Source organism: Somniosus microcephalus, chromosome 3 (assembly GCF_052327205.1).
Source record: "Somniosus microcephalus isolate GS21.2 chromosome 3, FLI_Smic_1.0, whole genome shotgun sequence".
Classification (NCBI taxonomy): Eukaryota; Metazoa; Chordata; class Chondrichthyes; order Squaliformes; family Somniosidae; genus Somniosus; species Somniosus microcephalus.
Genome location: NC_140989.1, coordinates 361,289,085 through 361,302,749, shown reverse-complemented (window position 1 = coordinate 361,302,749; position 13,665 = coordinate 361,289,085). Strand labels below are relative to the sequence as shown.

General features: G+C 50.0%; 1 protein-coding gene across 1 annotated transcript in view; it reads right to left on the bottom strand.

Annotated features, from left to right (window-relative positions):
- Positions 1-13,665, bottom strand: part of adgrl2a (adhesion G protein-coupled receptor L2a) — a 777,020-nt gene that overhangs the window by 150,304 nt on the left and 613,051 nt on the right. Inside the window, exon 6 of the mRNA XM_085983501.1 lies at positions 4,718-5,518. Coding sequence (XP_085839627.1) covers positions 4,718-5,518 — 801 coding nt within the window. The remainder of the gene's footprint in view (positions 1-4,717; positions 5,519-13,665) is intronic.

Here is a 13,665-nt window from a genome sequence, read left to right as displayed (position 1 = left end):
GAGCCTGCTCCGCCATTCAATGTGATCATGGCTGATCATCCAAATTCAGTACCCTGTTCCTGCCTTCTCCCCATATCCCTTGATCCCTTTAGCCTCAAGAAATATATCCAACTCTTTCTTGAATATATTTAATGAACTGGCCTCCACTGCCCTCTGTGGCAGAGAATTCCACAGGTTCACCACTCTCTGGGTGAAGAAATTCCTCCTCATTTCAGTCCTAAATGGCTTACCCCTTATCCTTAGACTATGACCCCTGGTTCTGGACTCCCCGGCCATCAGAAACATCCTTCCTGCATCTAGTCTGTCCAGACCTGACAGAATTTTATAGGTTTCGATGAGATCCCCTCTTAATCTTCTAAACTCCAGTGAGTATAAGCCCAATCGACACAATCTCTCCTCATACGTCATTCCTGCCATCCCAGGTATCAGCCTGGTGAATCGTCGCTGCACTCCCTCCATGGCAAGAACGTCCTTCCTCAGGTAAGGTGACCAAAACTGCACACAATACGCAAGGTGCGGTCTCACCAAGGCCCTGTACAACTGTAGCAAGACATCCTTGTTCCTGGACTCGCACCCTCTCGCTACGAAGGCCAACATACCATTTGCCTTCTTAACCGCCTGCTGCACCTGCATGCTTACCTTCAGCGACTGGTGCACAAGGACCCCCAGGTCTCTTTGCACTTCTCCTTCTCCCAATCTATTGCCAGTCAAATAATAATCTGTGAAGCTCTGTGTGTGTGCGTTCAAACACATGCATTGAACTCTGCACAGCAGTCTCAAACGCCAATGTGAATTGTAGGCCTGTAAAGGGTCATTACATTACATAGAATTATAGCACAGAAACCGGCCATTTGGCCCAACTGGTCCTTGCTAGTGTTAATGCTCCACACGAGCCTCCTCCCACCCAACTGCATCTCACCCCATCACCTTATCCTTCTATCCTTTCTTCCTCATGTGTTTATCTAGCTTCCCCTTAAATGCATCTATGCCATTCACCTCAACTACTCCACATGGTAGTGAGTTCAACATTCTAACAACTCTCTAGGTAAAGAAGTTTCTCCTGAATTCCTTATTAGATATATTATTTCTCCCAGTTAAAATTAAAATGTGGAATGGCTGTACAGTTGCCACATTAGTGCCAGAATTAGGTGTCACTTTTTAAAACCTTACCCTGTGTAGCAGGACTTTACACAAACTACCTTTATAGTGCAGCTGATATGGATCGTTCCAGGTGATCTTGTGCTCAGATACCAATGCGTGTACGCCTAATTTTTATGCAGCACTTTTGGCATCCAAGAGATTGCCATAGCAACAGAGGCATGACTATGTATAAAGAGTTGGAGGAGTGGGCCGACATCGGGACTACCCTGGAATTTGGTACGTAACCCGTACTAAAGAAATTTAGAGGCATATACCCACAGTAGCCTCTAGAACGGAGAAGACTGAGGTGAGGATTTGAGAGAGGTGTTCAAAATAATATAAAGAATATACAAAGTAAACGGAGGCAGGTTGGAGGTCATTTTAACCCAAGCTGCTGGGCAGGAAACAGGTAGGTTCAGGTGAAGCGCCCAATTTTACTCTTCCTTGGCTCAGCGGAGAGTACAATGGAGGGAGTTGTACCATTAGAAAGTAAGAATAGTAGGATGTTTCAACTCTTGCATTTTAATGTTAACTGATTGAATAAAGACACTTTTTTTTTTACAGAGCATTACTCCCCAGGTAAAACTCCAAAGTGTCAGACTGTTGAAACTATCCTTTACTTCCTAACTTACACTAATGCTGGAATGGACATGCGAGATGGGCCTTCAACAGATGAGTAGACCTGCACAGGTGGATGGACCTGCAACAGAAGCATGGACCTGCACTAGATGGGTGGACCTGTAACAGATGGGTGGACCTGTAACAGAAGGGTGGACCTGTAACAGATGGGTGGACCTGTAACAGATGGATGGACGGACCTGTAACAGATAGATGGACGGACCTGCAACAGATAGATGGGCGGACCTGCAACAGATAGATGGATGGACCTGCAGCAGATAGATGGACGGACCGGCAACAGATAGATGGATGGACCTGCAACAGAAGGATGGACCTGCAACAGATAGATGGACGGACCTGCAACAGATAGATGGACGGACCTGTAACAGATGGGTGGACCTGTAACAGAAGGGTGGACCTGTAACAGATGGGTGGACCTGTAACAGATGGATGGACGGACCTGTAACAGATAGATGGACGGACCTGCAACAGATAGATGGACGGACCTGCAACAGATAGATGGATGGACCTGCAGCAGATAGATGGACGGACCGGCAACAGATAGATGGATGGACCTGCAACAGAGAGATGGATCTGCAACAGATGGATGAATTCATCTGTTTGTAGATTTGTTTTGTGCACCTAATTTGACCCTGAATGCAACGCAATATCGGGTGAGTGGGTTTATACCAACAGCATTTAAACAATAATCAGATCTGGAGTAAATGAAGAGTGACCCCGCACTGCTGCTCCAGCAAGCACAAGTCTTCAGTGCTACCACCTCTACAGCAGCAAAGTTGCCAGAGGGGTTATTTGGAAATGAGGTGACGAGCAGATTCAGGGAGCAACTGCGTGAGAATGATGGAATGACTGAAAAAGGGAAGCAGAGAGAGAGAAAAGTGGAGTGTGAGAATGAGAGGAAGGGTAAAAGAGGGGCAGAGGGAGGGAATGGCACTGGTAATGAGGGCAAGGGATTCAGAGAGAGGCAAACATAGAAACATAGAAGATAGGAGCAGGAGTAGGCCATTCGGCCCCTCGAGCCTGCTCCACCATTCAATGCGATCATGGCTGATCACCCAAGTTCAGTACCCTGTCCCTGCCTTCTCCCCATATCCCTTGATCCCTTTAGCCTTAAGAAATATATCCAACTCCTTCTTGAATATATTTAATGAATTGGCCTCAACTGCCTTCTGTGGTAGAGAATTCCACAGGTTCACCACTCTCTGGGTGAAGAAATAATTCCTCATTTCTGTCCTAAATGGCCTACCCCTTATCCTTAGACTGTGACCCCTGGTTCTGGACTCACCGACCATCGGGAAAATCCTTCCTGCATCTAGTCTGTCTAGTCCTGTCAGAATTTTATAGGTTTCAATGAGATCCCCTCTCATTCTTCTAAACTCCAGCGAGTACAAGCCCAATCGTCCCAATCTCTCTTCATACGTCATTCCTGCCATCCCAGGTATCAGCCTGGTGAATCTTCGCTGAACTCCTTCCATGGCAAGAACATCCTTCCTCAGATAAGGCGACCAAAACTGCACACAATACTCAAGGTGTGGTCTCACCAAGGCCCTGTACAAGAGAGACGTCCCGCACATACACCGTGACTTCGACTGCACTCGCCCTCTCTCTGTCCCTCACTGCCATTGAAGGACCTGTTGTCTGCTTAAAGCATTTTCTTCCCCCATTTCTTTCCCGCTACCTTTGTAATATGACCGCCCTATGTACAGAACACCACAAATCATGAGCGCCTTTGATGGGGACCTCTTGTCATTCGAGGTGCCTTCAAAGCGGAGTGTGTAAACGTTTGGTGGGCTAATGACCATCCGCCCATGGTTCTTTTGTTTTTATTTCAATTTTCCAGCATCCGCAGTTTTTTTGCTTTTTGTAAGCATCCAGCTCCTTACTAATTCCACACAACCCCGCGGTGCCCGAGGCCGCCCTTCCCTCTGTAACTGTGGTGCTTCCCTTATGCATCGACTCTGCAGCTCCAGTATGAACACAGCCTGAATCCAGGAGTCGGGGCCCAAGCAGACACTGAAGCAAAGGGGGAGAAAAAACGAGGAGAGACTGACTGCTTGACTGTTTGAGTCTTAATACCCAATTCAAACTCCACAGGTATTGTGTTGGCGTGAAGCTGAAACCTCCTCGCACTGAACCTAAACTTCCCGCGTGAATGCACAATGAATGCATAGAATCTCACAGCACAGGAGGAGGCCATTCGGCCCATCGTGCCTGTGCCGGCTCTTTGAAAGAGCTCTCCAATTAGTCCCACTCCCCTGCCCTTTCCCCATAGCCCTGCAAATTATTCCTTTTCAAGTATTTATCCAATTCCCTATGGAAAGTTACTATTGAATCTGCTTCCACTGCCCTTTCAGGCAGTGCATTCCAGATCACAACTTGCTGCTTAAAAAATTGTTACATATTTGCATTGATTGAGCAAGAAAAATTGGAAGACTATATACAGGAAACTCTTTTTTATCCGGCACCGACGGGACCGGCGTGGTGCCGGTTTATCAAAAAGTCCGGATTACAGAGAGGTATAGTTAAAAGGTACGAGAGCTCCGTACACAGCAACAAATCCAGGCTTCCCTGTTGCTTAGCAACAGGTGCAGGAGGCCACAAGATCCAGGCGACCCTGTTGCTTAGCAACAGGTGCAGGAACCCCGGTTACACGGCCACAGATCCAGGAACGGCCACTAGTATGAAGTAAAACTTATCTGAACCTACTCCTGAATTTTGCCGGTTAACAGAGGTTTCCGGTTATTTTAGGTGCTGGTAAATCGAGAGTTTCCTGGTATAACGCTTTTCTCTCATGTATGTTATGGGGCAATAATCTAGGTGACAAGCTTTTATTTTTCAAGTTTGTGTTTTTTGAAACATTTTATATAAATGACATCTCCCTCAAGAAGCACGCGACTCTGAAAGGTAGAGTGTTGGAAGCCATAGAGGAGACTCTTACCTTGGGCAGGATCAGGAGGTCCAAACTCTAGGATGTACCTCAGTATGAAATAGTTATTCCACACGTACAACAGGTTGTCCCGCGGGTTGTAATCCACAGCAGCCACGTGCTGATACGGGTTGGGAAATGGAATGTCAACGTATTCCTCTCGTCTCAGGTTGGTGTTGTACGTGTAGTCTATCGAGTTCTTGCCCGTCTCGCTCTCGTTGTCCTCGTACACCGAGCGCACGACGTACAGGACCCCGCAGATCATGAAGGCGTTGGAGGCCGACCTCTTGTCGTACGAGGTGTCCCAGGTGCCCTCAAAGCGCAGTGTGTACGGGTTCAGCTGGCTGACGACCATCATGCCGTTGTTCTGCTCGGTCGCGTAGATGACCCACAGCCCGTTCTCGTCCACCGCCAAATCGATGTCCGACTTGCCCCCCCACCTGTAGGGGGAGGTGTCGTGGTAGTTGGCGTTGGCGATGATGGCCTCGCCGCTTTTGATCCGCGTCCTCAGGTCGTACTTGACGATGTTCCGCGTCCGCTCCTTGTTGAAGAAGACCGCGCCGTCGTACACCACAAACCCGGTGCCGTCGACGCGGTGGGGCAGCTTGTAGGTGGTGGTGTGGCGCCCGGAGGTGAAGTCATCCAGCGACGCGTACTCCATCAAGGTGTCAGTGCGGTAGGGTGTCCACGGCATGTAGTAGATCTTGTCCCCAGCCTGGAGCGGGTCTTTACACCAGGCACCAGATTGCTGCTCAGCCTCGGTTACGTAGGCCGACTCCACAACCCCTTTCAGAGTCCCGGGGCAAACAAAAACTAAGAAACGGGCAACGAGGAAGAAAACAAAAGAAAAAAAAAATCAATTAGCATTTTAAACACCCGCGGAACGACAACCGGCTTGTTTTTTTTAATAGCGCAGTACAACTGAAAACACTGAAAATTAAACATTTTACACATCAAAGTGTAACCGATAAATAGGTGCGAGAATGTCTGTTATCGATATTTTTTTTTGAGAGATCGGGAAGTGAAACTGGAGTAAAGGGAAGGGGGGTGAGCGGTGAAGTGAGGAGAGGGGAGGGGTGAGGTGAGGGGAAGGGAGGAGAGGGGGGGGAGTGGTGGGCGAAAGAGATTATCGTCACGTTTTACAATAGAAAGCTAGAGGTGGAAAGCCAGTGGAGAGCAAGGAGACAACAGAAGCAGTGCGTGAGTTCCACCCAGGAATCCCTGCTAAATAAACCATGGCATGCTATGGAGAAGGTTCTGGAAGCCAGGCAGATGACGCCTACTGACACAAGAAAGCACCCATGGGTGTGAAAGAGATCTCCGTCAGGACACCAGCACCTGCACCCACCACCTTCTTACTGTGTTGCTATGTCACTGGATCAGACACAATACAAACTAACGACCTTTGCATTCATTACCTGTTCCAATTATAGATTCCTTCAAGAAACACCAGAGTTTGAGGGGGTGGGGGGAGGGGGGGGTGGTTGGATGGGAGATGGGGGTTAAAGGGAAGTTAACAACCATATGCCACAAAAACAAGGTATCTGGGTTCGGGACTGTGTTGTGTTATTTACCTTTCTGCTCCACTTCTATTTTAAGCATTGGAAGAAAGAATGAAAAAAAAGAGTGCAAGAAAAAAGAAGAGAGATTAACATGATTTATCCATCATCGCCAGGTCCGCCATACTTCAACACGTTGGCTCATTAACAAGCGTCGAGATAGGAGGGGGTTAAATCAGTACAGCACCATTTTTTTCCCTGACACCAGTCACATGACACCTGCAATCCAATAGCAGAGAGCAGGCACAGCAGGGATGAATCACCATTTTGAGCTGATGTAGCTGACTGTGGGTTAGATTATTTCATTAGTGGTATAATACAAAACCTCTCGAGATGGTTTTTTTTTTACAACGGTTATGAGCAACTCATTTCTGCAGTGTCAGTTTATGCCTCGAAATAACACCACCACAATCATCCACATTAATAAGGCACCTTTTCATGCCACTGCCAATTGCGGCCACCATCACAGCGCGCGGACTGAAAGCACGGCGTCGATAACACACTCTCACCGTTATCCACACTCTCCCCCGTTGTACACCCAACGCTCCTTTGTTAACAAGCTCTCCAGCACATAACAAGCAGCACCTTAAATGCAATTAGCATGTAACTGATCGAAGCTTCCCATTTAATCAATTGACTCGACTTTAGATTAATTTACCAGGTTTCTACTTATTATTCGGAAAGGCTAGGAGCTAATAGCTTCACCGCGGCAGCGTATTGCGTTTCTCAAAACAGCAGAGTCAAAATTGAGACCAAAAAAGAGAGTAAAGTTATTGCAAGGTCACAGTATTGATAACGTGCGCCTTTCTTTCGGTAGATCTATGCGACAGGTTTAATGATTCCACCACTGAGTTCGGTTGCATTTCCAATTCATATGACAGAAACCATGATCAAAGCATTTCTCTTCCCTCTTATTTTTGTATGACAAGAAAGCCAGCGTCAATGGGGTCAGTAGCCCACACCAAACAAATCCATTGCCTTCGATTGACCAATGACAGGTATTTCGACAGAAAGCCTCAGCTGGCAAGTTCAGAGAGTAGTCAAAGACTTTTGATCATTTGCACTCATGCACCCCTCGAAGGAAAGTGGAAAGTTAAAAGACTAAACCGACAAAACCTCTTAAAAAAAAAAGAAAAATTTATTTCAAGGCTACTTTCACCCCTCGTCAGTGCTGAGTCTTGGTGAGGTACAGCTCCACGGGCACCCTGCACCCACTCCCTGACACCACACACGTGGGCATTCTTCATGGAGCGGAACCGAGTGTTCGAAGGTTATTTTACCAGGGAGGGCTGGCACAGCCGAGACCCCGCCCTGTTCTTGCCCAACAGCCCACACACACGGGCACCTTGCAGCGGAAGCCGCTCGACCCCAAACAACTTGCATTTATATAGCGCCTTTAACGCAGAAAATTATTCCAAGGTGTTTCCCGGAGGCGTAATCAGGGAGAAATGGTCACGAGCTGGGTTTTAAAGAAGGCCTTAAAAGGGGAGAGAGGTGGGCGAGGCTTAGAGGGTTCAGGGAGGGAATTCCAGAGCTTGGGACATAGGCGGATGAAGACACAAACAGGAGACAGAACATTCATCTCCCCCCCGCCACCGCCCCTGCCCCTGCCCCCAGCCCAGGAGCAGTGAAGCAAATTTTAGCACCCTAAAGGCAACCCCGGCTGAGACTAGCTATCTCAGCATAGATCCCAAATCGAACCCGAGATCATCTGGTCTATACACCCTCGAGCTAGCGGGGTAAAAATTCTACTTTTATGCTCGGCAGCCCATGACTTAACGCCCTCTCATTTAAAGAGACAGAAAGCCGTGGGCTGGGGCGCACCAAAGCGCAATTTCCACCCCCAGTGTCTTCAACCACCAGACTGAGTATCAGTACCAAACCGCTCCGCCTCTCTCTCCTCCTTTAAGACGCTCCTTAAAACCTAACCTCTTTGGCCAAGCTTTTGGCCACCTGCCCTAGCTTTTGGCCACCTGCCCTAATATCTCCTTACGTGGCTCGGTGTCAAATTTTGTCTGATAAATCGCTCCTGTGAAATGTCTGGAGACATGTAAATACAGCAACTTGCATTTACAACATGCAAGTACGGCGTTGAATATTGATGACTGGATTCAAGTGGTGTACACAGGTAACAAAAATAAAGTAGAATCCATGTAAAATGACACAATTTACCAGGCTTCTTAGAATTGTCATATTTTCGGATTGTTTACATGAACGGTTTGGAATGAAATCCTATATCCAGTGGCATTTGAATGATTAACTGCCTCAGTGAACCAAATGACACTTTCATGTACTCCAGAGCTTCTGACTGGTTATGCAAATCAATTCCCCAACTTGAACATCACACACTACTGTACCATTATTTTCCTTTGTACCCATTTGTGACATCTGAACAATACAAGAGGAAAAAAAACAAATAACCAGGTTAACTACACGCAAGCCTATTCATCACAATCGATGAGAGAGAGAGACTTGGGGGGGGGGGGGTGGGTGGAGAAGAGAGTGAGAGAGAGAGAGTGTTTCAAATCACAAGTCAAGCAGATCAACAGTAACACAATGCAACATGAGCCTAGAAATTCAGTAGCGTCCATTTTCGGGCGCCGTACCCGCAGAGTGCCAACAGTCCGCCCTCAAATGGGGAGGTCCGAGAAGGATTTTGGGCCTCGGGCCTCATGAACGTGTAGATGGCGCTGCGGTCGGAGCCCGCGCAGGCTGTCGGGGGTCGGGTAAGAAGATGGGATATTGGGGGGGCTAGGAGGTCGGGGACAGGGTCAGAGGAAGATCGGGGGGGCCTGGAAGTCAGAGTCGGAAGTGAGGTCGGAGATCTCTGGACGGGGAGCGGCGGTGATAACGTTAAGTACTTAGCTTTTTTAAAAAAAAATTCCGTGCTGTTTAGCATTGGTTTTCCTGAAGGCAATCCACGCTGGCTGCCTCAGACGCAAACAAAATTTGCAAGAGGGAGCAGAAGCCGGTGTTAGGCCCCTTATTTGAATATGTTAATAGCCTAACGCCTTCTTCAGACGTGGGTAAACAACGCTGTGTAAAAATTGCGTCTGGCGCGACCCTTTCCAGAATCGTGCGCGCGTGGCCCGGACACCATTTTGGACTCAAAACGGCAGCCGTAGCGCTGAAAAATCAGGCACTGTGGAGACGAATGTCTAGGCCCTGGTCTCATCTATATATATAAATCGGTACTTCTGTCATTCTGTCTTTCTATCTGTCTATCTGTCTGTCATCGCGTGTGCGTTGCGGGTATGCACTCGAAAGTTACAGGGCGTACCTACGCGCGCGTTACCTCCAAAGAAAGCTTACGCTTCCGAGACGGTTTTAAGCGTATTTACGTTTCGGCCGGGCTAAAATTGCGCCCGCGGTATCCCAAAAACCTTCAACATTCCGCTTATTAGCATCTCATTATCCGCTCATTAGCGACAGAGTGACCTCGAGCTCAACCAATCGTACGCCGGGTTGCTGGCGTGTGCCGCCGGGCCAATCGGTGCGCGTGTGGCCGGGCTTTATCGTTCTGAACCGAGGTGAGTCGCCGCCATCTTGATTCCAAACTTTTCCTTTCTTTTTCCCGCTTTCTGCGTCTTAAAAAATAACGTTGCTTTTAAAACACATATTGTTTTTTAAAAAAATGATTTAGAAAGTAATTAACTTATCTAATCTCATTAATTTTCCTACCTTTCCCCGTTTTTCCAGGTAGGCCTAGAAGCCTCGGCGTCTCCTCCGCACCCACGCCCGAGCTAGGCACCTCCCGACCCCACTCGAAGGCTGGAGGGCCGAGCCTCAGCCCAGCGCCGCTGGGGTGCACGCGCAGCAGGAGCTGAGACGTCTCTCTCTGCCGGGGCTTGCTGAGCATCCAGCGTTACCCTGGCAACGGGCGCAATCGGCGGTCTTCACCTCGGGGGGGAGGGGGGGGGCGGCCGCGACCCTCGGGGGGGGGGGGCCGCGCGCGCAGCAGGAGCAGCTGAGACGCGGCGTCTCTCTCTGGCTTGGTCAGCATCACGGTTGCCCTGGCAACTGGGCCCGCCGGCCGAGAGAGACGCCGCGTCTCAGCTCCTGCTGCGCGCGCAATCGGCGGTCTTCACCTCCGGGGGGGGGGGGCGCGACCCTCGGGGGGGGGCGCCTGCCGCCCTCCCTCCCCCTCCGCCCTCCATCCCTCCCTCCCCCCCCCGCCCTCCCTTCCCCTCCCTCCCTCCCCTCCCCCCTGCCCTCCCCTCCCTTCCCCTCCCCTGCCCTCCCTTCCCCCTCCCCTCCCTTCCTTCCCCCCTCCCCTCCCCCCGCCCTCCCCCCTTCCCTGCCCTCCCCCGCCCTCCCTTCCCCTCCCCCTCCCCTCCCTCCCCCCTCCCCTCCCTCCCCCTCCCCTCCCTCTCTTCCCCCCACCCCTCCCCTCCCTCTCTTCCCCCCAGTCGCTCTCTCTCTTCCCCCCAGTCGCTCTCTCTCTCCCTTCCAACAACAACATGCCCTCGAAAAAGCCTCGGCACCGCTGGGCACTTCAGCTAGTGTTAAATAAAAGATCAGTAACAGGATAAAAATTTGAACTGGAATTTCCTCTTCACCCAATGTTAAAGAATGCTTGAAGGCTCCAGCCTACGTTGACTACATAGAAACATAGAAGATAGGAGCAGGAGTAGGCCATTCGGCCCCTCGAGCCTGTTCCGCCATTCAATGCGATCATGGCTGATCATCCAAATTCAGTACCCGGTCCCTGCTTTCTCCCCATACCCCTTGATCCCTTTAGCCTTAAGAAATATATCCAACTCCTTCTTGAATATATTTAATGAACTGGCCTCCACCGCCTTCTGTGGTAAAGAGTTCCACAGGTTCACCACTCTCTGGGTGAAGAAATTCCTCCTCATTTCTGTCCTAACTGGTCTACCCTTTATCCTTAGACTGTGTCCCCTGGTTCTGGACTCCCCGACCATCGGGAACATCCTTCCTGCATCTAGTCTGTCCAGTCCTGTCAGAATTTTATAAGTTTCAATGAGATCACCTCTCATTCTTCTAAACTCCAGCGAGTACATGAACTGTAAGCCCCCCTGGCTCAGTCCTTGCACTAGTCCATAAACAAACCACCAGTTCACAGGTCTAGCTGGAGCAGTGAGTTCTGCTTAGCAAGTCCACCTCCCTCCACAGCCCTGAAAGGAATCTTCTGGTCTTCAGCAGAAATTAAACTAAGCAACTATGAATGATCCAAAACAACCTTCAATTGTAGAAACAAATATTGCAGGGCCCTGTTCCAAAAAGGGGCCCATCAGTCCTTTAATAGCTCGTCAGATAATTTTGCAGACAAATTGCTTCATCCTTAAAAGTCTGGGATACCTGTTTGAGACCTCTCCCAAATCAGGCTCAAAACCTCTTCGACACTCCTTCAGGAGAATCAAGTCTCAGTTACCCAGAGGAGACAATGGGAAAGGGACAGAAAGATGAAGATAAGACAAAGCACACAGTGAGATAAAGGCCATTTGGCAATTCATAAGAACATAAGAAATAGGAGCAGGAGTAGGCCAATCGGCCCCTCGAGCCTGCTCTGCCATTTAATAAGATCATGGCTGATCTGATCCTAACCGCCAATCTACTATCACAGAACCATCTCCTGAATCTAACAGAATTAGACACACGAAATAGGAGCAGGATCAGGCTCCCGAGCCAGGGGGGGCTTATAGTTCATGTACTCGCTGGAGTTTAGAAGAATGAGAGGTGATCTCACTGAAGCTTATAAAATTCTGACAGGACTGGACAGACTAGATGCAGGAAGGATGTTCCCGATGGTCGGGGATTCAGGCCTGCTTCTTCCACAGACAATGTGGTCATTGTGGATCCGACCCAACTCATTTCACTTCCTCAGAAAAAGTTGTGCAAAATGCCTTCCTGCCCATCAAAAACAATAAAGCGGAACGCCAGAGACCCTCTCTGTCCTTATACCTCCATCGCCATTTAACCGTGACCAGCTACGTTCCATCGCTGACACTACATACAGCCCCAGCCACACACCAGCCATTGTGTTCCACGGAGCAATTGATCAGCTCTTGTCTATTATTAAATCAACACGATTAATCAACGCAGCGTTAACGGCGATGGTCCAGGAGAAGGGCAGCAAAATACCTGGCAGATCTGGCTTTCAGTCTGCACTGTTGGGCGCACTGTATCGAGGGATTCCCAAACTGGATGTAAATAGAAAAGAACAAACTTGCATTAGGAAGTGTGCAATTGGGAAGAGGAACAGCACTTCTTGATGCCAATCCATGGCTGCTCCTTTTGAGTATGGTTCTTCAGTAAAATGTAGCTCATCTGTCCAAAAGTGAGGCAACTGGTGAGTAGGACGCTTCCATCTTTCCAAGCAGCTGTACTCAGATCAATCGGACACAAGGACAACGATCGTTCCATACGACTTGGGGAGTGAAGGAATCCAAATCCTTAAAATTGAGAGCATTTGAATAATGCAACCGTGGCAAAATGTTAACTTTCTAAACAATGGTTCACCTCATTAGTGAAACCAACCACTCAAATCCTCTTGGATTACCTTGGAGGGGGAGGGGAGGGGGGAAGGGGGAGGAGGGGGAGGGGGGAGGGGGGGGAAGAGGAGGGGGAAGGGAGGGGGAGGAGGAGGGGGAGGGGGAGGAGGAGGGAGGAGGGGAGGAGGAGGGAGGAGGAGGGGGGAGGAGGAGGGGGAGGGGGAGGAGTGGGGAGGAGGGGGAGGGGAGGGGGGAGGAGGAGGGGGGGAGGAGGAGGGGGGGAGGAGGAGGGGGAGGAGGGGGGAGGAGGGGAGGGAGGGGGAGAGGAGGGGAGGGGGAGGAGGGAGGAAGAGGAGGGAGGAGGGGTTGGGGGGGTGTGGGGAGGGGGGGTTGGGTGGGGGTGGGTGGGTTGGGGGGTGTGCAGGGTTGGGTGGGGGTGTTGGGGGGTGTGGGGGGTTGGGTGGGGGTGGGTGGGTTGGGGGGTGTGGGGACGTGCGGGGGGAAGTCTTAAATTTACTTCTGTACCATAGATGCAAGTCCTAAGGAGCCTGCGCCCCCAGATTGTTAAAGTCCATTTAAAACACTCGGGGCTAGAAATTCATCTCAGGCGGTGACGCAAAACAAGCGGATCGGGACTGCAATGGAGCTGACTATCAGGCGCTGCGTATAACGGGCGGCCCATCCCATACCGCCTGCTTTGCGCCGGCGCCCGAGATGAATTTCAAGGCCTTGGAATCTCAAACTAATGCCAGATCATAGAACGGTTACAGCACGGAAGGCGGCCGGTCGGCCCATCGAGCCTGTGCCGGCTCTCTGCAAGAGCACCTCAGTTAGTCCCCCTGCCCCCCCCCCCACCCCACCCATGCCCTTTCCCCGTAGCCCTGCATTTTTTTCTTCAGGTGCTTATCCAACTCCCTTTTGAAAGCCGTAATTGAGTCTGCCTCCA